The sequence below is a fragment of the Lutra lutra genome, chromosome 2, assembly GCF_902655055.1.
Source record: "Lutra lutra chromosome 2, mLutLut1.2, whole genome shotgun sequence".
Classification (NCBI taxonomy): Eukaryota; Metazoa; Chordata; class Mammalia; order Carnivora; family Mustelidae; genus Lutra; species Lutra lutra.
In genome coordinates, this window is record NC_062279.1 from 147694131 (window position 1) to 147718762 (window position 24632).

At 41.8% G+C, this 24632-nt stretch overlaps 1 protein-coding gene across 1 annotated transcript in view; it reads right to left on the minus strand.

The window, feature by feature from the left end:
• Positions 1-640: 640 nt before the first annotated feature.
• LOC125093545 (cytokine-dependent hematopoietic cell linker-like) overlaps positions 641-24632 on the minus strand; it is a 194307-nt gene continuing 170315 nt past the window's right edge. Inside the window, exons 16-20 of the mRNA XM_047718888.1 lie at positions 24153-24193; positions 17308-17441; positions 13585-13662; positions 9041-9199; positions 641-1157 (exon numbers count right to left, since the gene is read on the minus strand). Coding sequence (XP_047574844.1) covers positions 1014-1157; positions 9041-9199; positions 13585-13662; positions 17308-17441; positions 24153-24193 — 556 coding nt within the window. The 3' untranslated portion in view covers positions 641-1013. The remainder of the gene's footprint in view (positions 1158-9040; positions 9200-13584; positions 13663-17307; positions 17442-24152; positions 24194-24632) is intronic.

A 24632-nucleotide genomic window follows, 5' to 3' on the forward strand; every position in this document is an offset into this window, starting at 1 on the left:
AATGGTGTCTCTCTAGCTCTTCAACTTGATTATAAAATTCCACGGGGAATGTACCTGGGAAGGCGTGCTAGGATGGAGCCAAGCAAAATGGGTAAAGATGTGTGCTCCCTTTTTACACCGAACGGGACCAGTAACCTCTCTCAGCCTCTTACTCCTTATTTGTATTATAAAATAGGAATAATGTAGGATCCTTTTAGCTTTAGGAGGGAACAGTATCAGGAGGCATGCGATATTCCTTCAAAATAGCACTAATCTGAGGACACTTCTCTTCTTTTGAAGGGAAGTCCATAATTGGAATTAAAAAAAAAAAAAAAGATTACTTTCGCTCAGACTTAGGCTTACTCCCTTACTGCAAATCTGCTAATTCCATTTGTCTTAAAGGCACTCAAAACAGAGTCCTGGAGGCTGGGACCACAGCCCTCTCACCCCAGAGTGAAAGCATTTCTGATTTCTGTCTTACAGGTGATATTTGCAAACACTTTCCTTTTCTGTTACATTCCTTCCCTAAAATTGAGGTTTCAGGATTACAAATAAAATAGAGCTTACATTCACCAACATCTTCAGCATAAGGAATCTCAAAAACATTGTACCTTCACAGGTCCTACCACTTCTGAAACAAAGGCAGGACCAGGTCCTATAAAGAGAATAGGTATGGCAGTCTCACACAGATTTGTCCCATGCTAGCTGCAAACATCTAAGCAAAGCTTCTCATCACCTTTATTTCTCATCTGGAAGGATGGTGACCCATGGTGACCACGTTTATAGTTTTCTCTTTAGGAGATATTTTTTAAAAGCCCGTTTTTATTTTTGGTTCTTACCAATATTTCTCTGTGGTTTGAACTTTCAAAACTGAGATCAATTTTCCAATTTCCATTATAGAATGTTTTCCTTTTCTCTGAAGTCAAAAAAAGGATCCCTCGAAGCCACAGAAAAATCATCTTTTGAAATCAATGAAAAGTGGGTAGAGGTATTGGATCTGGTGGGATTGGAACCGCAGAGAAAACAAAATCCGACTACCAAGGTGAGAAGCACCTGCTGAGGGGGAGGGGCTGAGTCAGGTAGCATTGCTCCCTGTGGATTCCAGTTTTGTCTTTCCCGTCAATTAGTATGATGGGAAAATACTTGTAGTGTTCGATGATGTCTTCCACTGAGTTAAACTTCTGAAACACAGAAAGAAAGTTAATGAAAATTTGAATATCTTTTGTGTTGGTGGGTTAAAGCACAGAATAAGATGCTTCATTTTCCTTAGGGAAGATGTTAACTCAGTATTTTTTTTTTTTTTTTTAACTGTGAAGCTATGTCAGAAAGTGTTAAAAAAAGAAAAAAAGAAAGAAAGAAAAGAAAAGAAACTGGAAAGACAGCTCCTGAAAGATGAGTGGTAAAAATGTTAACATGGGAGAGTAAGATGGTTGGGGAGACCAAAAGTGAGCAAGTCAGGGCTTGACTTTAACTGAGTGGATTGGTGGGAAGACCTACAGTGAGCTCCCTTCCAGAAACCCCTGTGTTCTAGTGAGTCCTGGGGTAATCAGAAGGAATAGAGCTTGCCACAAGGTTCTGGTAGTTCTTAGCCAATGACATTTCCTTCCCTGGGCTTCTTGTGAAATAATGAGGTGACAGCAGATCTTTACTTTTATGTTCCTGGAAATGCACAGATGAAGGGTTGTGGTGATTGAATGGACAGTGAGATTATTTCAAGTTAGGGAATCAGCATGTGCTTTGCTGAAGATACAGAACTGAGATGGGCTATACCTTCTGGGTGTCTAGAAAAAGGGACAAGAAGGCTTAAGGATTCTAAAAGCAGAGAAAGAAGCATGAACAAAGGCAGGTGTTGAAGATGTGAGGACCCAGAGGGTGGTTCTGATGAGCTGAGTTTGGGTGTGCCCTCAAAGGAAATCCTGGAGGGTGAGTAGGAAGAGCTCACTCAGCCTGCCTTGCACGCCTTAAGACGATGTTGAGTCAAGGAGGCTTGGCTGTAGGTGAGCAGGGCAGGGGGAATGGCCTTCATGGAAGAGCTAAGGAAACTGCAGCTCAGGGATGTGGGCTGACCTGCTTCAAGGTCACAAAGGCAGGGTCCCAGGACCAGGAATGCAACCTGGCTTTTCCGGACACAAGTTGTCTGCTTTTCCCTTATACAGCTTGCCTACAGCTTGTGATCCTGGGTTCCAACAGGCTGGGATAGAGAAGGCACAGCTTGAAGGGAGGGAGCCCTGGTGGGGAAGACTTTGATGCTGCTCTAGTGTTGTGAACCCTCCCTCTGCCCAGTGCACCTAGCACAGAAATGTTTGCAGGCCTTCAGGATATTCAACAGGGAATGGCATTGTCATGATGCCTGTCCTCATGGAGATTGCATTCTGGTGGGAGCAGACGGAAAATAGCTTCCTATACAAGGAGGTAATTTCACTTAGGAATAATGTCCTCTGAAAATAATTAACTCAGAACTCAAGAACATCACTAGGCCCCCCCATGAACCTTCCCTCAGGGCTGCCTGTGGCTACTGGGAGGGAACTCCTTTTCCTTGGGGGAGCACTGCATTGAAAAGCTAAAGGTCTGTAACCACTGTGGTGGTCCCCTCCTTCCTGCCACTTGTGGCTGATGTGAAGAATAAGGGAAAGACTTGGGGAAAGAGGCAGGGAACGATGAATCTCCTGACATGGCCCTAGATCCACTCCATCCCTGCCCATCCTGAAGACTGAGTCCACAAGCTTCCCCATTGTTCCTACCACAGCTCATCTGACTTAGGTTCTGTCTTTTCATGGTACAGCAGTCCTGCTTGACTCTGTGACTTGCTCCTGCGTACCTGTTACTGGATCTGGTTTCAAGGAGATAACCCATCTGTCCACCCCTGAGACATACACAATAAATACTAATTCCTACCTGATGCTAAAGTAAGGTGGTTTCCTGCTTGTGCCACGGGGAATAAGGATAGTGTTAGAGAAGTCGTATGTGAAGGGCCTTTGGGGACCAAGTGCCTGAGTTCCTAACTAGGCTCTCCCACTTACTAGCTGTGTGACCTCTGGCAAGTTTCTCACACTCTCTGTTTCAGTTTCTCTATCGATGAGCAGAAATGGTAAGTAACATCAGGACCCACCTCCAAGGGCCCTTGTGAGGATTAATTGAATTGACAGTTGACACATAGTCAGCATTTAGAAGACAGCTTGGTATACAGTGAGTGCTCAATCCATGTCTCATTAACATGACCTCATCCCTTTTGGGTTTGCCAAGAATATGCACAAAGAGCAATGAGGTCACTGGAGAAGTTTATAGATGATCATTGTGTACCTCCAGAAAGGCATTTTTTTTTTTTTTTTTGGTATTTCACTTCCAGTTGTAAACTAAGAACAGTGTTTTCTTTCTCTTTTTTCAAATTTGACAAAACTGAAAGTGAGTAATGAAAATAAACTTCTCATGTGGAACTCTTCTGCAAAACTGGTTAACCCACATGGCACAGAGGAAAGCCTCTTCCCTGATCATCTTCAGAGGGAAAACGCCTGCTTCCTCTTCTCATTCCTGCTATCTTCAGGATGGTCTTGAAATAATAAGTGTGATATTAATTGTTTTAATAACCTACTGCATGGATGCCATTTTACATGAAATTATAATTTTAATAAATGGCAGGAAGCAAGTGAGGCAGGAGTGATAAATCATTACTGTCAGTTCTTATTATGCCCTTGTAGTGATAGGCCCACAACTGATATATTATTACCCTAAAGAGACTTCTTAAAAATATTATAATGAAGCTCTTATTTTCATATGAAATGATTTTTCCAGGAGGGGAGCAAATGTCACCCTAATATTAAATCTTAAAATGTCTTTAAACCTTTTGTGTTTGCCTTATATCCCAACAGTAGGCAATGATTCAATGCCAGAAGAGTAAAGAAATCTGTCTGCGAGCACACGTAGGAGTAAAAGAAGAAAAGAGAGAAGCAAGCAGGGGAAATGAGAAGTTGTCATCTCGTGGGTTCATTGTTGGTCTCTACCTACTAGTCTTTAAAGTTTGATTCACCAAGTAAACATCGAGCATAATTTTTTGGTCACTTATCATAACCATCTGCAGGGCAAGGAAAGGTCTGATGATGGAAATGGCTCACTTCTATGAGCTTTCACAGAAACCTTGACCCACATGGTTTCTGAAGTCAGATGCAGGTTAGCAGCTGGCAGCAGGTGAAGCTCTGTGGGTTACTAATGGCAGGTGCATCTCTTGCTGGGGCTGGTGTTTTAGCAGTGGCTAAATATTTCCAGTCTCACCCCTGCTTAGGCGTGTGCATCTATGGGCACAGATGAGCAGGGTAGCCCCTGGGCAGTAAGGACTCTGTGTCCCCAGAATGGAGCATGAGGTCTAGCATAGTGGAGGCATAAAATGAATGGCGGGGCAGTAACTGAGCAAAGGGGTAGACTGGGCTGAAAGGTGGTCCCCCAGAGATACGTCATGTCCCAATCCCAGGAATCTGTATTGCCTTATATGTCAAGAGTGGATAGTATTTCTCATGACAAAAGATGGGATCAGTTAAAGCAATTGCACTACTGGGTATTTACCCTAAAGATACAAATGTAATGATCAGAAAGGGCACGTGCACCCCAATGTTTATGGCTGCAGTGTCCACAATAGCCAAACTATGGAGGAACCCAGATGTCTATCAACAGATGAATGGATAAAGAAAATGTGGTATATATATGTATATGTGTGTGTGTGTGTGTGTGTGTGTGTGAGTACATACACACACATATACATACATACAAACATACATACATACATACATACATACATACAGTGGAATACTATGAAGCCATCAAAAATGAAATCTTGCCCTTTGCAATGATGTGGGTGGAATTAGAGGGTACTATGCTGAGCGAGATAAGTCAATCAGAGAAAGACAATTATCATATGATCTCTCCGATATGAGGAATTTGAGAGGCAGGGTGGGGGGTTGTGGGGTGTAGGGAAGGAAAAAATGAAACAAGATGTGATTGGAAGGGAGACAAACCACAAGAGACTCAATCTCAGGAAACAAACTGGGGGGGATATGGAGAGGGTGGTTGGGTTATGGACATTGGGAGGGTATATGCTATGGTGAGAGCTGTGAAATGTGTAAGCCTGATGATTCACAGACCTGTAGCCCTGGGGCAAATAATATATTATATGTTAATTAAGAAAAAAAGATGGGGTCAGTTGAGGATCTTCGTAGGAGGAGGGAATTCTGGGTTATCCCTAAAAGCAGTCATGCGTACCTGTACCAGATTGAAGCACAGGGAGGAGATTCATCCAGAGAAGAGTAAGAGATTAGAGCAGACGCAGAGATTGGGGCGATAGGGCCCATGGGACAAGGAGCTGAGGCTTGCCCACAGCCACCAGCAGCTGAAAGGGGCAAGGAGGGACTTTCCCTCCATGTCCAGAAGCCCTGCTGATACTTCGATTTCAGATGTCTGGCCGTCAAAACCACAAGAGAAGGCATTTCTGATGTTTGAAGTCACCAACTTGGTGGTGCTCTGTTAGAGGACCCAGGGCATGAAGACACGGGGTCTTTCCTAAATCTGAATTCAGACATGAGTTTCTAGCCACATGGCTAACAGGATGACACAAATACCTACCAGTGCAGCAAAATGGACCTCCCCAGGCCTATTCCTGGGAGATGTGGGTGGGTTTGCTCCCCTTCTGTGCTTGAGAAGATGTTGGCATGCTCGCCTGCTGGAGCCTTGTCCAGGCATCCCCTGCCACCCCCACATCCCAGGGAGAGCTGTGCCTCACTAGTGCCCGGGGGCACAGACCCAAGGCAGAGGCACTTGGGAATCATTTCTGATGGAAACCCCTACTCACTAAGCACCTGCCTCTGTGTGTCTGAGTGTCTATGTGACTGTGTTTATGTCACCTCATCTAAGATGTAATAACTCCCTCGAGAGGGGTGTCACTGTGTTGGATGTGTGGTTAAATTCTCAAGTTTGCAAGGCAGCCAGAAAGTCACACAAAACCAAAATTATCTTTGACAACCCTGTATCTCATCACCTTGCTCCCGCAGAGTCAAACGAACATGCTATTTCTTTATGCAAGCCCCAGAGGAAGTAGCTGGAGTTGGCTTGCACTCAGCAGAGCCTTCCTGTATCAAATTCTCTCTCCCTTTTGTAAAGCTGGGAGCGTCTTCCCCAGCAAAGTGGGGGCTCCAGTGCCTGCTGAGGGGCAGGAGGGAGCTGAGAGCAAGCTAGACTGTCCCAGTCTGGCACCAGCGTCCAGCTCACGAGGCAGGAAAGTATACAGTTGGGAAGTGTCCTTTCTCATCCGGTGCCTGGGGCATAGTAAGCTTCACAAAAGTGTTAACTCTCCTTCACCCCGCATTCTGGACAGTTTTCGGGCAGGCTGTTGGTTGTTGGCATTTGGTCACGATGTTACCTGAGACCATATGAGTATTTTTGCAGAATGAAAAATGAAGCCTAGCCTTGCCCTGTACCTGCTGTGACTGGGGGGCCCGTTACTTAACACTTGTGTCTCAGTGTCACTGTTAAGTGGAAATATGGGTGGCACCATCGTCGCAGGTTGGCCAGGAAGGAATAAATTGCTGAAGCTAATTAGTAATTGTTCACTGCACAGGATAGGCCTTGTGCACGGCAAATATGCAGGTGTTAAATAAATGTAGGAAAAAGGAGGCTGGTTTGGGGGGGGGGGGCGGGTAACGAATGGGAGGAGAAAACTCCGGAATAACTCAAAAGGGGTTTTCTTAAAATAGGCATTTGAATCCTTGAGGGGTCTTTGGTGACGATAATTAGAGCAGCTCACCTGGAAGCTGACGGTCGAATCTGGGCTGTCATGGTTGGCAAGCGCTTCCCTGCTGAGGCGGGGAACTGGCTTAAGATCTGATTCAGCGCTATCGGATGTCATCCTGGAGTAAGGTCACCGTCTCCTCTGTTAGGAGCAGACCAAAGTGTGGCATGTGGGGGGAAAGCTGTTGTGACCTCTTTAGGTCCTCACCGTTGTGTCCTCATTGGTAAAAGGGTCTCAGTAATGCACCCTTTTCTGAGGTTTTTTGAGGTCCAGGTAAGAGAGCAAGTGACACAACATCTCGCAGAGGCCCTGCAGGTCAGGGCGTGTGATTTCCACTTGCTCTATGTCCCGAGCATATAAAAGTCACAATACAACTTTTTTTTTTTTTTTTTTTTTTTTTTTTTTAAGAACATGGGGAATTCTAGGAGCTGGAAGAAGCTAGGAAGGATGGAGGGGGACTGAACTGGAATGTCCACTAACCATAGGCATCTGGTTCTGGGGAATTGAACCCCAGTAATTACAGTGACTCAGGAATAAGAATGAAAACATAATAACTCACATCTACCGTGGGCTTGCTAAGTGTCAGGCTGGCTCGGAATAGGGTACATTTGTTAAATCACTAATCCTCATCACAAAAGGGAAAATTGGCTATTCTCTTCATCTTTGCTGTCTTCCTCTCTCAGTGTGGCTGCATTTAGCAGATTTATGTATTAATCTCTCTCTCCACTCACACTCTCATTTATGACCAGACTTTCCCAGGCTCTTGAAAAGGCCGGTGTGGACCACACCTCTCCAGCTACGTGCAATACTCCGAAAGGGCTCTGGGTCCGATACTGGGTTTAAGCTGCCATGTTCACGTGGCCGCTAATGGGATCCTCACATATGCACGTTCCTGATGCGCTCTGGCGGCCCTGGCTGTGTTCTTCACTTTGATCTCTACTAAGGAACAGTGAATAGTTGTGTGGAAGTTCTGGTTCTACGCTGGATTTGTTTTCTCAGTCCTCCATGACAAAGGGCCGCAGATGGGGCAGGGTGGGGGCACCTGAACAACAGTCCAGGAGTCTAGAAGTCCAAGATCAAGGTGTTGGCAGGGTTGGTTCTACCTGAGGCCTCTCTTCTTGCTGTGTAGGCACCGTCCTCTTGCTGTGACCTTATGTCTGTGCACATCTATGTCCTAATCTCCTTACAGAGACACCAGACATACTGTTCTAGGGCCCACACACGTGACCTCATTTTACCTTCATCCCCGCTTTAAAGACTTTAGCTCCAAATACAGTTCTATTCGGAGGTCCTAGTGGTTAGGGCTTCAACATAGGGATCTGGGAGGAGTCAGGGGGGACACAATTCAGCACATAATAGAGACCAATGGATAACACTGAGGTCTGGAGATGCTAAATGAAAATTCCTGAATTAGAGAAGTCTGGACAAGAAAAGAACATTGCATTTCACTTTGAAGAAACTAAAGCCCAGAGACATTAAGTGACTGGTCTGAGCTCACATACTTAGTAAGTGGTGATGTAGAACTTGACACCTACCCTTCCCTTCCAATCCCTCTGTCCTACCTTCCTTTCAAGAAGAGTTGAAAGAGTAGCTTCTCCTCACCGTCTCATTACTCCTGTGTCTCTAGCCATTTACATAACTTTCTGAGCCTCAGTTTCCCTACATCTAAGGTTGGAGCAATTGTAGCAAGGAGTCGTCAAGGGTTCACGTGAGGTGATACGGAGACCAGGCCGACTGCAAGCACACTCAGCAAAAATCAGTCTCCTTCCTCCTTTGTTTTTATGGATTCTCTCATGAAGCTGCCTGTCAGCAGGTCTGTACTGAGGATGGGCATGCCCAACATGGCACTGAATACCGTGACTGAGCGCACATTCAATTTGGAGACACGACTAAGTGTTCCTAATGCCAGCAGGTAGGGTGTGGAACACCAGCTGTGGGGGTTTGGCATGGGGGTGGGGAAGGAATGTGGTGTTAACACTAACTTCAGCTTCAGGGGAGACCTCCGGGGAGGCAGAATTTGGATGTGTCCTGCAGAATGACTTTCCTTCGATGGGCAGATCTGCGTGGACAGGGGATGGAATGGTCAGGAGTGGCTGGGGCCCGTGGGCTGAAGTTTAAGGTGGGCAGGGATGCGTGTAGAAGGAGCTGGAAGGGAATTAGTCTCCACCTCCAGGGTGGTGGTCTTTTCTCCTCCCCCAGCAGTCATGGGGATATGATGGGTGACTTGGCCAGCATTCCCGGCAGTCTCCCTTGCTGTCTTTGATCTGGGAAGGGGAAGCTGTCAGGTCATACCCACCTCATCTCCCTCAGTCCTGTCCCCAGGGCAAACTGCTGATGCTTCTCCAGGAAACGGATTTTCACATTGTAGACTTTGTTCCCGTGAAACACCACCAGCACGTAGGGTTCTGCCCTGGTTTTCGTGGAACAGTCTCGGACCAAGAAAGTGCCATCCTGAAGCAGAAGGAAGAATGGTTTTTTTCTCAGGCATGCCAGCATCCCAGCCCTGACAGTGTTGGCTGTAGTGACACTTGTCTGTGCCACGTTCCCATGTGGCTTGTTTTTTAGCAAAACAGTTCTTCGTGAAACTTAATTCAGTGCATATTTGAGGGTCAGCCCGTGTAAGGGTTCTTGTTACTTTCTGAAAAGTGCACCAGTCAGATCAGGACATCCCCTTCTTCCAAATCTCACACCATCTCCCACTGGCCTCCATGTCATGTCTACAACCTTAGCATGATGTTTGGAGATAAATGCTCCAGCCTGTCTTGGTGTTTGGTTTCTGAAAACTCTGGCTCCAGCCAAGGTTTCCAAAAGGCACCTCTTGCTTTTGGGCTCTCAGCTTTCACACAGGCCACCTCATCTGCATGGATAAGCCCTCCACCTCCCCTCCTGGGGGTGCTTTCTTCACCTCCCCCTGTTCCCATATATCCTGTTCTGCCTGATGCTCAGGTGTTAGTCTAGAGGCAGTGGGAGCCACTGCAAGCTTTAGCAAGGGAGGCTTTTAGCATAATACAAGGGGCCTCTGAGTGGGGAGATGTTAATATAGGGCTAGGGTCCCCCCAAAAGATGGGGGGTTTCGGTCATTGGTAGCAGCATGAGCAGACATGGGAGGGAGGGGCTAACATAGCCTCTGGTGAGGGGAAGGCAGGTGCAGGGGAAGAAGAGGAGACAGAAGAGGGATTAGGAAGGACACCCAGAAGCTTCAGTGTGATGGGAGCCAAGGGAGGAGATGGGGAGTTTCCAAAAGAAGGTCAGCAGTGTGAGATGGCTTGAGGGCTGTGAAGAGGCACACTACAGGGACCAGGCCCACCTGGGGAATAGCTGAGGCTGGACGTCTGGTCATTAAGGGCTAGGAAATGGAGTGAGTCTCCTAAACAGAAGCACCCCTGCAATGCCGGTTTTGTGGCTACACTGTGCCTTTTGTATGATGAAAAGTATTGAAAAATCTGAGCTGTAATTGCATAGATTCTTATATAGGTGGTTACAAATCATCTACTAGAATAGATCTAATTAGATGTGTGAGGACTTACTATTTTTAATAGATAGATATTACATATAATAATTTATGTTTATAACTAATTGTTACATATAATTATCTCCATATAGACTATATCTTATCTGTATATACCTGTTATCCATAACTAATATTTGTCATTATAGATACAGAGAATGATTACAATACTTATACTAATACTATAAATATATTAAGTTTATAAATAATACTAAGAAACTGTAGAGATGTGATAATTCTGATAGCTAAGGTTTATTAAGACTTGCTCTCAAGTTGCTAAGCATTTTAGGTGCACCTGGGTGGCTCAGAGTTAAGTGTCTGCCTTTGGCTTAGGTCATGATCTCAGGGTCCTGGGATCAAGTCCCTCGTTGGGCTTCTTGCTGAATAGAGAGTCTGCTTCTCTCTCTTCCTCTGCCCCTTCCTCCTGCTTGTGCTCTCTCTCTCTCTCAAATAAATAAATACAATCTTTAAAAAAAAGATGCTAGGCATTTTACAACATTATTTCATGTGATGTTTACCTAAAATTTGAGAAGTTATTTTACCCCCATTTTACAGGTAAGGGAAGTAGGGTCTTAATTGCTTAAGTGAATCCACTAATGCCTCATGACTAGTTAGTAGATTACCTAGTAGTCTAGTTCAAGTTTTTGCCCTTTAAATATATCAGCCTCTGAGTACATAAAGTGGGATTGAAGAATCTTCTGGAACTTGTTCTATATAAAACATTCAGCCATAATTGAAGCCTTAAGATTCAAGCACAGAACATTGCCCAAGATTAGGAAAGGAGAAGATGCCAAGACATGGAACCAATTTTTGGATTTATCATCTTAACCTCTGCAGTGAGTTTGTCACCATGAATCTGGGCAATCCTGCAATTTAAATGAAATTATCTTTCATTAATTGGAAACATGTTTTGACAAAACTGAAACAGAATAGGGAAAGATGAAGTCATGCAACTAAGATGCTGTTTTCTCAGTGTTTTTTGGGGAGGAGGCAGAAAAAGGCACAGGGGGAGGGGGTGGCAAAAGGAGCCTTGACTGAGTGCCCAGATGTTGCTGGAAGGACATTATGGGTGCATATGTTGGGCTTTTAGCACGATCCACACAGCGGCTCCTGGAAGCAGGTCCGCTCAGTGTAATTTTTCTGTTGGCAAATAGCTCAGAGAGTATAGTGACTCATTTGGTGCTGATTAGCCAGGAGGAGGAAGCAAGGTTGGAGCTGACATCCTGCTCCCCCATCTACCCAGGAGAGGTCAACTAGGGTGGGATTCCCTGAGGAAGGGTCAGGGAAGGTCCTGAAGGCAGGGCATCACCTAGCCACCTACAGCTATCCACTGGAATGTAAAGAACTGTGATGGCTACTACAGGCAGCTGTGGTTTTGTGGAAAGAGCACTGTTCTTGAATATAGGTTCTGTCCCCTTTTCCACTTTTTCCTCTTTATGATTGAGACCTTGATTTAGCCTCCAGTTCCTCATCTAGAAAATGAGATTGTTCCGTGGACTTCTAATATGTTTGGGATACTTTGTTAGCAACTGTATTAATTTCTTCCTGCTGTTAGAACAATCTACCATGAACTTCATGGACTAAAACACAAATTTATTCTCCTACAGTTCTGGAGGCTGAGGTCTGATAAGGGTTAAAGCAAGGGGCTAAAGCAAGGGTCTCAGGATTGGGGTCCTTCTGGAGGCCCTCAGGAAGAATGCGTTTCCTTGACTTTTTTCTTCCAGAGGCCGCCAGGGGTCCTTCATTTATAGCCACCATGTCTTCCTTTTCTGAGGATTCTTGTGATTACTTTGAATCTGCTCAGCTCATACAAGATAGTGTCCTCATCTCAAGGTTCTTAATTTAATCACACATGCAAAGCCCTTTTTCCAAGTAAGGAGGCGTATTCACAAGGTCTGGGGATTAGGATGTGGGTTTCTTGTCAGGAGGCACCATTCAATTTACCCTAGAAACTAGCATCTAATTTATCTCATTTAATTTCACAATATCATTTCCGAGAGCTACATTTTACTAAACCTTATTGGGGACCTATCATTTGTCCACCCATTTACTAATTAACTAACTCCATCTTTGTATTTCCTCATTCAATAACAAACATTGCAATGGTTAGTTAGAGGTTTTGATAATCCAACAGTCTTGAGAACCTTTCTGTCACTTTGGAGAGATTTCTCACAGTCTAATAGAGCTCTCTGCTCATAATAGAATAGTAATAAGTATTTGCTGTTGGTGATGATGGTTCTAGTGTCATTTGATCTGATTCTAAGTAATTTCATGTCTTTTCTCTTTTTGGACAAATGATAGATTTGTCCGTCCCCACCCTTTGGAAGTTAGGCCTGGCCATGTGAATCACTTTGGCCAATGAAATGTGAGCAGAGATGAGTATTACTTTTGAGAAGATGTGGTAAGGGTCAGCATGTGATTGGTATGAGCACACATGAAGACGTGGTCTCCACCAGCTTAGATCTATGCACCTAAACCTTTGTAGACCATGGAGCTCAAGCAAGAAAGTTTTGCTGTGCTAAGCAACTGAGAACTTGGGGTACTTAATACAGAAACCTATCATATCCTGACTAGGACATTATTCATGATCCCTGTACCTTTCCTGGAGACAGGAGATATAAAGGCCCACCTCTAGGGACACCTGGGTGGCTCAGTTGGTTAAGCCACTGCCTTCAGCTCAGGTCATGATCCCAGGGTCCTGGGATCGAGTTCCACCTTGGGCTCCTTGCTCAACAGGGAGCCAGGTTCTCTCTCTACCTCTGCCTGCCACTCTGACTACTTGTGCTCTGTCTCTCCTTCTCTTTCTCTAATAAATAAATAAATACAATCTTTAAAAAAAGACCTGCCTGTACTTTGGGCAGACCTTTAGTAATGAGATGAACTGGGAAGAAAGTTAGAAGGAAGGCATTTTCCATGGTGACCTCCATTCATACCCCAGCTTCCACATCTGATCTCCAAAGTAGTTCCTTAGGGTTCATTTTACTGTTTTCATTTAATCCATAAAGAAACCTAAACTTAAAAATATTTTAAAAGATTTTAATTAGCCAACTTCATTAGTTTTAGAGGTAGAGTTCAGTAATTCATCAGTTGCATGTAACACCCAGTGCTCATCACATCATATGCCCTCCTTAAAGATAATTTGGAAGAAGGGCAAGTCACAAGATTAATAAGTAACACAGCCATTTCCCCCTTTTAATGACAACCTCCTGAGCATTGAGAGATCCAGGCTGGTGCATCAGAGCACACTGCTTGGTATGTGCTGGGACCTTTGGACAGAAAACCAAAGATGGCTGCAGACAGGGTGCAAGACCCCTATACAAGATGTTACCTTGTTCTCCTTCCTTAATGCCTCTTCCACTGCCTGGCGACTGTGTTCTCCGATGTACCAGTCATTCTGTTGGACATCCTGTGGTGCAGATAGATGGTGAATATTTTAGGGTCAAAAAGAAGTACTAACTTGAATCAATTAATTAAAGTGTGCTTTTTGTTCCACTAGGGTCAAACCACAGTTTGATTTATAGTAAATACACAGCCCCAAAATTCCATCCCTGGATCTGGAAATGGATGCAAGAAAAGTAACCGCAGTTTACTGTTATAGGAAACTGGCACAACAGAGTCTGTCACTGAAAGTAATGAGAAATTTCACTCCCATCTATTGAGAAAGGCCCTTTGGCACCATGCTCACAATGGGTCATAAACACTCTATCTACCAGTGCTTTCTGAATCTGCACCTGCTGAAGCTAAGGTAGGAGGTGTATTGTTTTTGAAGCCAGTGGTGGCCCTAGTCCTTGAAAAACCAGCAGGGGAGGGGAAGGTGCAGATCAAGAGCATCTTTGTAGCACTTGTGTGAAGTCTCATGTGGTGGAACTGGGATTCGAACCCTGACCTGTCTGGATTTCTCTCTGTACCATGATACCCTTTTATACTAACTGATTTAATTTGATGATAAAATCCACCATAATAGAAGAAAGGGCAGTCAGGGAGATGTGCCATGAATCTACAATTCCTTTACTGGAATCCAAGAATGACAACATTAAACAGTCCCCTGCGTGAGTCCAGCCTTTTCAAGGCCATTCTTCATTCATTATTAAGTCCACCCCCCCTAATAATCCTGTGCGGCAGGCATGTCAGGATAGTGCAGGCTTAGGGAGTCAGCATCTGTCACATGGTTGGCAAGAGCTAGGTATGGGACAGCAGGTCTTTGTTCCCTCCATCTGAGTCTCTGGTCCTCCCAGTGCATACTGGGATGGAGATCCTTCCAGCAATGGGTACACCACCAAGCATATGTGAGTGACACTAGGATAGGGATGAGCTAGCTCTAGCCTAAGTCTGCAACCTCACCGGCTGCCTCCCTCCAGTCTGAGGACATGGGTCCAGCCAGCCAGATATGCTTGCTGGTCTTTGGACCAGCATCTCTGGACATGCATCACTTCAGGGCTTGGCATGAGCCAGTCCTGCTGCCTAGAAACCACCCCATGCCTCACCCTTTTCTCCTGCCTGGCTCTGCCATTCTCTTCCATCCAGTTGGGGAGCAAAGTCATCTCTTATTTAAGACTCCCTTCGGAATAATTTCCTCTACCTAGTCCCTGCCCCCTTGGGAAGGTCCAGAGGCAGAAGGAGCTCTGCTCGACTCCTGCAAAGCCACGTCACAGGCTCCAGAAAGAAAGGAGCCTCAGAGTCCTATCCCCCTCAGAAGTGGGAGCTCTCAGAGCTCAGAGCAGTCTGCTGCTTCTGGCCGGTCTCTCAGATAGATCAGGGCTTGGCAGGGCTCAGTCAGGGTGCATTTCAGCCATTCTGATTTTATTTACTTGCTCAAACTGGAAGGCACTTAGAGATTTTATAGTCCTGTTTTCTCCAGGTGTGGCCATGAGTGCTGGCAGACAAGTTTAGGTGGTACTCAGATACAGCATTAAATAACTCTGAGTTACCTGGGGGAGAAGTAGCCTCCTTTCAGTTCTCTGTCTAGCCCTTTGAATAATTCAAGGGGAATGTTTCATTTTTGTTCAAGTATGTCCTTAATATCTCTCTGGCTTTTCTGAACTCTTCTGCAACAGAAGAACAATCCTTATGCTGAGAACCATTAGTGAGTGGTGGGATCTTGCTCCATTTTAATGGCCTTGTTTTGTTTGAGCTAAAGTGACTTAAAAATGTTGTAAAATGTACATAACATAAGATTTACCATTTAAGCCATTTTTAAGTGTATAATGCAGTGACATCAAGTACATTCTCATGGTTTTGCAAACATCACCACTCCATCTCCAAAGCTTTGTCATCATTCCAAACTGAAGTTGTGTGTGTGTGTGTGTGTATGCTGGGAGGTGGAAAGAGTCCAAATACTCATTATACATATACATATACATATACATATACATATACATATACATATACATACACACACACACACACACACGTATATATATAAAACAAGATACTGTAGGGATTCTCTCTCTCTCTATATATATATAAAATAGAAATATAAATACATAAACATATACATATTTTTATATACAAATATAAAATAAAAAAATAAATATATAAAAGTACCTGCAGTATCCCTATTTATATATATTATATATTTTTATATATTTTGTATATTATATATTATTTATATATATATATAAATATATAATTAAATATTATATAGATATATAGCATACATTTTATTATTAATATCATATAAATGTTTTATATATACAAAGTGAGTACATGGATTATTTCCACTTTTTGGCATTATTGTGAAAAATGCTGCTATGAGCATGGATGTACAAATACCTCTCTGACTCCCTGCCTTCAGTTTTTTGGGGCATATATACCCAGAAGTGGATTGTTGCAATTAGTTTGAAGGGTACTTCCTATCTGTGGCACATAATACTGTCTTTTTCTTTAGAACAGTGATACAAAGTCAAAAAAAAGAGTCAAAGAATATTAATAAGTAAACCTTATTATCAAGTACATGGGTAGGTCACAGATCGTAAGGTGCATTGAAATTGTTGACATCAGGGCAGTCTGGATCTCGTGCAAGCTTCTCCCATGCCTGTGAGGAATCCAGGCCCTGGGAGAGGTATAGTTTGGAGAGACACCTGGTTAGAACTCAGGGATTTCAGTGCTCATGAAGGAGATGACAGAGGCAAAAGAAGCCAGGTACATAGAAAGGGACAATAACAGAAGTATGTGCCAAAGTTTCCCAAAGTCTAACTTAAGAGTTTGAGATCTCTTTTAGAATTAAGGTAGAAATTAATATAAGGACAGCAAAAGACCTTTAGGATACTGCAGAGATTGTAGGACTGGACCAGAGATACCTTATGAAGCTCTGCTTCTGCTTAAAACACTTTCTCAGGTTCAGAGCAGGGCCCCAAGCATATGGGGGATATGGGATGGAGACCCATAAGAAGCATATTCCTCTGTGCTTTATAGTGAAAGACTTTATTTAATAAGCAATGTTATAAAGTAATGGAGGGAAGGGCATGGAAACACACGCCATCCCCATAGTAAATATAAGTGCAACATGATCCAAGAAGATAATAGGGATGGTGAATATTTTAGAAAGAGAGCAGGAAATAGATGAAGGACAAACAAGAATACATCTGTTATGAATTAGCACCTCTCCTTGCTCTATGTTTCCTCTGGGGCAGGGACAATATCCTCTAGCACATTATGTGACATAAAATAAGTGCTCAATAAATTGCTGGACTGTTCAAATGCAATCAGTATATGACAGGTGGCTCTTTTATTGGCAAAAGTATTGCAATATATAAATCCTTGTTATACCTGAACAGCTAGTGAATATAAAACACAGGCTTTGATATCTCTATTTTTTTAATTAATTAAAGCCACTTGAAGAATCTGAGAATGTGCAAATTAAAGACTGATTAGAAGAACAATATAAAATATAACAAAACACTGTAAAAATATTAAAAATCAGTAATATGTAGCCAGAAGGGGAATAAAATAAAGCCAATCACGATGATCTCCATGTAGCCATGGTTCAATAAAGCTCTCTGTTGATGCTAAGTTCATCTAGAAAGACACTGAAGAGAAGTATTTGTTTTACCTTTTCATCAGGCCTTGTGGGGAAAGGTTTTCTCCAGTTTGTGTTTTTATAGTGCAGTGAATTTTCCTGAGGGCTGAGGTGGGCTGGAGACTGACATCTCTGAGGAGGATGAAACTGCATGCTTTCTTTATGATCTAGGGAAAAGGAAATTCACATGTAAGTATGATTTTGTTACTGTGTCAGATTTCTTCCCTCCAGCAAGGAGCTGGAACTCATTCTTCTTGCCTGTGTCTGGCGTGTGTTTCCATGCCCTTCCCTCCATTACTTCTTGGTCTACACTACTGTCATCTCATTCTGGACATCAATCTCCTCTGGATTGTTCTCTTGCTTCAGCTTTTGCCCCTTCCTCTCTAGGGCATCTGAAGTAATCATAACAAAATGTAGTTCTGACTTTGCTATTCCACCTGGTAAAAGTCCTTCCATGATTTCCTTTACACCAGAAAGAAAATCCAAATTGTTTTACTTCTGTCCATAAGGCCTGGAATAATCTTATCTATCTATTCATCCATCCATCCATCCATCTCACATTGTCCACTCTGTTCTGGTCATAATGACCTCTGTTCAGTTTCTTCAACAAGCCAAATTGGTTCTCAACTCAGAAAATGCTATTTTTTTTAACTTGAAAGAATAACTTTTTGTTTTAGTGGAATATCACTTTTTTAACCTAAAAGAATGACTAATCCATAAATTATGGTTATTCAGACTTGGGCAGTTGGCAGATATTTTATTAAAAATGAACAAAGTAAGCCTGTCACTTTATGGAAAAGAACTGGCAGTATTTGTTGCCAATTATAAAATTAGATTTTTCTAGTGCAAATTGGAATTTGGGAAAACTTGTATCCCATCATTACATAACAGCACAATTTTCTGATGAGACTTGTGGTGTTATTTGCAAATGTAATTTAAAGAAAAAATTATAAAATGTGTTAACTTTGGAAAGATCTGCTCAGGTCTGTGAATCATATTCCAAGTGACCAATGCATGATGTTACAAAATCATGCCTGGTGAGAACATTCTTTAAAAGAGCAAGATAGACCAATGGACTTTAAAGTAACAGAATACAAAAAGTTCATTGAAAGGGTTTAGTGTTCACATGGAACCTAAATTTTAAGATACTACCACTTGTCAAGCTTTGACATGGTGTTTTCTCCTTATATTCAATGAAATTAGCATAATTCCACTGCAAGTAATTCTCATAAACACTAGTGAAGGATGAAATCAAGGCCACAAGGAAGGAGTGAAGTGTTAGGAGAAATACTAAGCAAAGATATTAGTAAATATGTTAGTAATTTTAAGCAAGGATTAACTGTATAAAAATCATAAAGCCTTGAGAGTATGAAAACAATATCAAAGTAGAATACTGGACAGTAATAACATAACATGGAAGAAAGGTGATTAGTATGAAAGCAGAATTAAAAGCTATATAATATTAATTCAGTCTAAAAATATAATTAAAATTATAGTTCTAGTTAGTAGCTGAATAAGAACTTCAAAAGAGTGGGATACTTTTGACAATATACTTTGGAACATAGTACTAATAGCAAATATTTACATGCCAGTTACAGTAGCATTTAGGTTATATGTTTTTATTCTGCTTCTTGTCATCAAAAAGCTGAATTTTTCTCTAAGTTTCCTAAGAAGAATTGAGCACTCCTGAAACATTTTAAATTCTATTTTAATGGTTCCAAGGATTGTGGCTTTTAACGTGGAGCCTAAGAATGTTTGTTAGAGGGAATTATGTGTACCAAAATGTTTGTTGAAAAACGTTTGATTGCTTCAAGTTTAAATCACATTCATCATAGTAAGTTAATTTCACCCACCAATTTATGACCTTAAAAATAGGAATTATGCTAAAGACCTCTCTGATTTTCAAATTTTATAAGTAAGGGAACTTAATTTTCAAATGGTGCAGAATCCATACCATCAGATTTAGGGCATTCTGAGTTTCTTGTATTGCTTGGGAACAGGATATGAACCTCAGATTTTTATAATTCAAACATGATTTTATTTAAAATGTTAAAGGTCATGAATGAGTGAATAGAATTGGAACATAAAACTTCCAACGGGGCAGAAAGAAAGGGGAATTAGGAGATGAACCCACTATCTGGCAGGAAAAGAAATAGTCCAAAACAGTTGGGCAAATAGGAGTCACAGAATAATATAAAAAAAAAAAAACTGATCTAAAATATAGTAATCACAATAAATGTCAAAAGTTTAAGCTAAGCATTTAAAAATTAGGTACAGACTAGTTAAAAAATTCCAGTTATGCTTAAATATGTGACACCGAAATATAATGACAAAGTGGTCACCAATGGGAGGATGGAGACTATATACTAGACAAATCCTAAACAAGAAAAAACTAAAAGAGCTCTTGTAGTATTTCTGAAAATACTTTAAAAACTTTATTTTAGAGTGAAACAGTACATAGAGACTTATTACTGAAATGGCCATCGCTATCTTTTCAACATGGATCAAAACTGTACGAGTATACTTCAGAAAAGAAAGTAACCATTATCTGCATTGTCTATCACTTGGTTTGTGTAGTTTACATAATAGTGTTCAGTGATTATGAATTTTTCATTATATTGTGGCAACTGATTTACTAGATTTCGACTCTGAGTGCCTTGCTTGAATATTTAAAAAGTCCAATTTGAAAAAGAGCATTTAGAAACATCTACATGAATTTGTAGTCCATGCAGAGAATGATTTAAACGGAACAAAACAACAAACAGAACAACTTAGCTGTACTGTTTTCTTTTGAAAGCCCTTTGGCTCTTTGTTTAATGAGTGAATGAAATTCTGAGTATATAATCCATTGCAAATATTTAACTGATTTTGTTCTAGAATAATGGCAGCTAATCTTTGGAAATTATATATATATACATATGTATACACATAATATTATAATATTAAATATATATTATACATACACATATTTATATGTATACAGAATCATATATGTACATATATAAATATACTTACATATACATATATATATATATATTTTTTTTTTACATAAGACTGCAGTTTGGTTTTATAACCCCATGAAATAAGACTCTCTTACTTAGAGGACAGTACAAGAATATTGTGGAGAGGACAGTGTGTGGGTGGGCAATAAAATTTGAGGTAGGGTAGCCTAATAAAAAAGGCATGGGTTGTTGAATCATATTGATATCAGTAATTACTAACATTTCAAAACTCCTCTGTATATAAAGCTGTTAGTGTGGTGTTTGTACTATCGCTCAAGAAACACCACTGCTTCTGTTGTTACTATTATAAAAGAAACACAGTTTTTGACTTTTCTTTTGTAAGTTACAGAAAAGCATTTTATTTTAAGCAGGTATCCATACATATTTATTGGCAAATTTTAATTTACTCTTACATGCAATTTAAAAAGCAATTTTATAAGGTAAGAGCCATATCTTTTAAAGAATATTTATAAAATGCTGATAGAAAAGTAAAATGTCAGAAAACAAAAATTTTGAACAAAAAGAAGACAGATCCCCTACAATCCCAAGCTTAGAGATTAATGTTAGAATTTTGGAGTAGAGCCAAACCTTTCTGGACCATCTTCTAATATATCAAAATAATTTGTTTTTGGTCCTGATACCCATTCACTTAAGGCTCTGTGATGCAGTGGTGAAACATGTCTTTGGTTGTAGTCAGTTTCTAACAGCAGCTCTTAAGACCTTTGGAATTTCCTAAGTAATAAGAATGATACAGGTTCTTTAATATGTATAACAAACCTCTTGCAACCATACCTGAGTTTATGTTAATAAGGTGACTTTCCAAAAGTGCCTAAGGATGGGGGCTGGTTGACAGGTAAACCGGCCATGTGACTGACGGTTTGGAAATTTTAGTCCCACCCCCTTTACCTAGGGAAGGGGAAAGGGGCTGGAAGTTGAATCAGTCACCAGTGGCCGATGATTTCATCAATCGTGCCTATGAAATGAAACTTCTCCAAACTTTAGAGTATGGGGTTCAGAGAGCTTCTGGTTTGGTGAACCAGAACTCTTCCATGTGCCATCATTCAGGACCCCAAAATCCATGAGGACAGAAGCCCCTTTGTTCAGGACCTTGTCCTATGCATCCCTACCATCTGACTGTGGCTGAATTGTATTCTTTTATAATAAATGGTAATCCAGCAAGAGAAATGTTTCTGTGAGTTCTGTGAGCCACTCTGGCAAATTAATTGAATCTAGGGAGAGGTTCACTGGAACCTTGGACCTATAGCTGGTTGATCAGAAGCCCAGGTGACAACTTGGGCATATGATTGACATCTGACATGGGCTGTTTGGGGTGCAGTCTTGTGGGATTGAACCTTTAACTTGTGGGGTCTAAGGGACTCCCTGTAGTGTCAGAATAGAGTTGAACTACAGGTCGCCCAGCTGGTGTTGAGAATTGCCTGGTGGTGTGGACCACCGCCCCAACCCCAATTCTGTTGGGCACAGAATTCTCAGACTCCTAATAGCTTAGCTTGAATTCATTAATCAGGGAATTGAGCCAAGTCTGTTTATCAAGTAGTTGCTGAACTATCAAGAAAAAGCATTTCCCAAATTCCTTTCTCATTTGTAGAATAAGGATGATAATATACCCATTGACAGTGGCATAGATTTCACTCTTCTACATGAAGAGTGTTGCCTCCTTTGGCTCAGGCATTCAAATTAAAACCAGTAAGCTTTAGAGAGTCTGCTAGACTGAAAACTGAGTGCTGAGATTGTGTGTTTTTCTATGCATCTAGTTTCTGCCAAATCCTGGTGCCTGAGCAATGAATTCTTACTCAGTAGAATGAACACCTGCTCAGTAAGCCAACGGGGGGGGGGGGGGGGGGCGCGAGCAGTTAAGCACTGGTTAGCTGAAGGGCGGGGCTGCCTCTGTTCTGTATTCTTAGGACCCACCCAGCCCAATTCTGCATAAAACCATGTTCTTTGTGGATACTTGATGAGTGAAAGAGGAATGAATCCGTGGTGTTTGAAGGCTCTGGAAACATTTCCCCCCATCCATTCTGGGCTACTTCCTTCATCAACTGTTTTGGGACATGGATGGAGGACAGCCTGTAAGACCTCAGAGCAGATGATTTACTCCCAGTTTGGGGATTCTTGACTGGACTCTTGTCTGTGAAGGCCATCGGCCTCACTAACACTGCTGTTCCGATCTTCAATTCCTCCTCATTTTTCACTTGTGCATGGTTTTGTCTTTCAAATTAAGACTTTGGAATTCTCTCTAAGCTGATTCTGCTCTCCTTGTAGCATATTCTCACAGGCCCTGCTTAGCCCCTAGATTTGCCCCCGGATGCTGCAAGTCTCCCTGTCTTCATACACCTAGTCTGGCCTCCAGGACTACTGCTTCTGCCATTTGATTCTTAGGGATTGGACCCATCCCGTTAATCACAGTTCTTCCTTTTGACTGCCTTCCTTTAAAAAAGGAAATCTTCTCTTGGGAAACTTTTTTTTTAATTAAAGATTTTATTTATTTACTTGAGAGAGAGTGAGCAAAAGACAGTATGAAATAGGGGAAGGGGAAGGGCCAGGGCCAGAGGGAGAAGCAGACTCCTCACTGAGCAGGGAGCCTGATGCAGGACTTGATCCTGGGGCTCTGGGATCACGACTGGAGCCAAAGGCAGTCGCTTAACTGACTGGGTCACCCAGGCGCCCCACTTAAGCAACTCTTATTAGCAATGTGGCACACGTCAGGGGAAATAAACTTTCCAGATTGGTTTTACAATCTAAGACCTAGATAGTGTAGGGCAGGGAAAGGATAAGGACAAGATGGAGGTGAGGCAGGAAACTCTTGGGTCTTATGGATCAGTTGGGCTGGGAATCCCTGGAGAAGGAAGGATATTTATTAAAATGTGTCAGTTGTTAAAATGTGTCAGTTGTATACTATGTGTCACACATCAGTGTGTGTGTGTGTGTGTATGTGTGTATAAAATCCTGTGAGTTAATATTATTATTTGGATTTTATGGATGGAGGGAGGGTGTGGATCCAAGAATGAACTTGCTCAAGATGACCCAGTTGCAGGGAAGGAGGCAGCACTAGGACTCAGGTCAGTAGAACCTCAGTCATTCCACTATATCCCATGGGGTCTGCTTCCTACAGCTTTCAGCTCTCTTCTGGCTCAACAGAAAGAGATTGTAGGATTAGACCTGAACACAGAATCTTCATAGCATATGGGGTGAGGAAAGAAATACAAAAATATGATAGATTTGTTTAAACAATATAATACTAATAATACCAAGACTCACCACCAATAGGAATATGACACCATTTTTATATGCTACAGTAGACAACTCTGCAGACAGGTATCCTATGTTCATCTTTATCATCAATTAGTAAGAGGAATCAATTTGATTTTCTTTGTTTGATAGACTTAAGATAAATCTATTTTACATCCAAAGGATTGGCAGAACTTAAAGTTTGTTAAGAACAACTGTTGGAGATGATGGGGAACGAGGAGGACTCATAAGCTGTTGGTGAACTGGCATGTCTGGAAGACACATCTAGTATAATCAAAGAGAGGCACAGCCTCCAACCCAGAAATTTCACTCTCAGAGAAGTAGTTACCGTGTTGTGTATGTGGGAAGACTTCTACATTATTGTTCATAACATCATTATGTACATAGAAGAAAACTCTGGAAGCAACCTAAGTGATCATATTGAATTACAGATATACATTGTGATATTAACATTATGGAATACTATCTATCGATGAAAATGATCTAATTAAACCTACATGCATCAGCTCAACGACGCTGAGGCTCGTAAAAGCTAAGTCACAGCACAGGGATGTCATAGTGTGATGGCTTACCTGTTTGCTTTATAATTCTTACATAAGGTGCTCTTACCTCTGTTTTGCACACTGTGGTTCCTGGTCACGAATGGTGAGCTAAAGGAAATGTTAGAATTGACAGAATGTTAGTATTTCCCCATGGTAGCTAAAATTCCACACAAAGGTAAGGTCAGTCATAATGGACTAAGTCCCATTTACCAAGCACTTTGTATTTCACTGGCTGTGCTACAAGGGTTTGTTTTGTAAGGCGGTAGGCAGCTGTTTCTTTCTCCATTTTCTCAAGGCAGGGAACCATATATGGAACAAATTGACCCATACATGTTCTTTCCATAGTATTTCAATAAGCACATATTATGATTCTTTGCTTTTGGAAGCCATGAATTCAGACTTGCCTCGTAACTACGGTCACCATAGATGGGTGGCGGGTTGGGGCTGATATTTTCTAGAAATTGTTTACCAGTTGAAGGAGAGTGAGCCATAGCAAGCAAGAGGAGCACAGAAATTATCTTGTTCCTTCTTGAAACGTGAGCTAAGT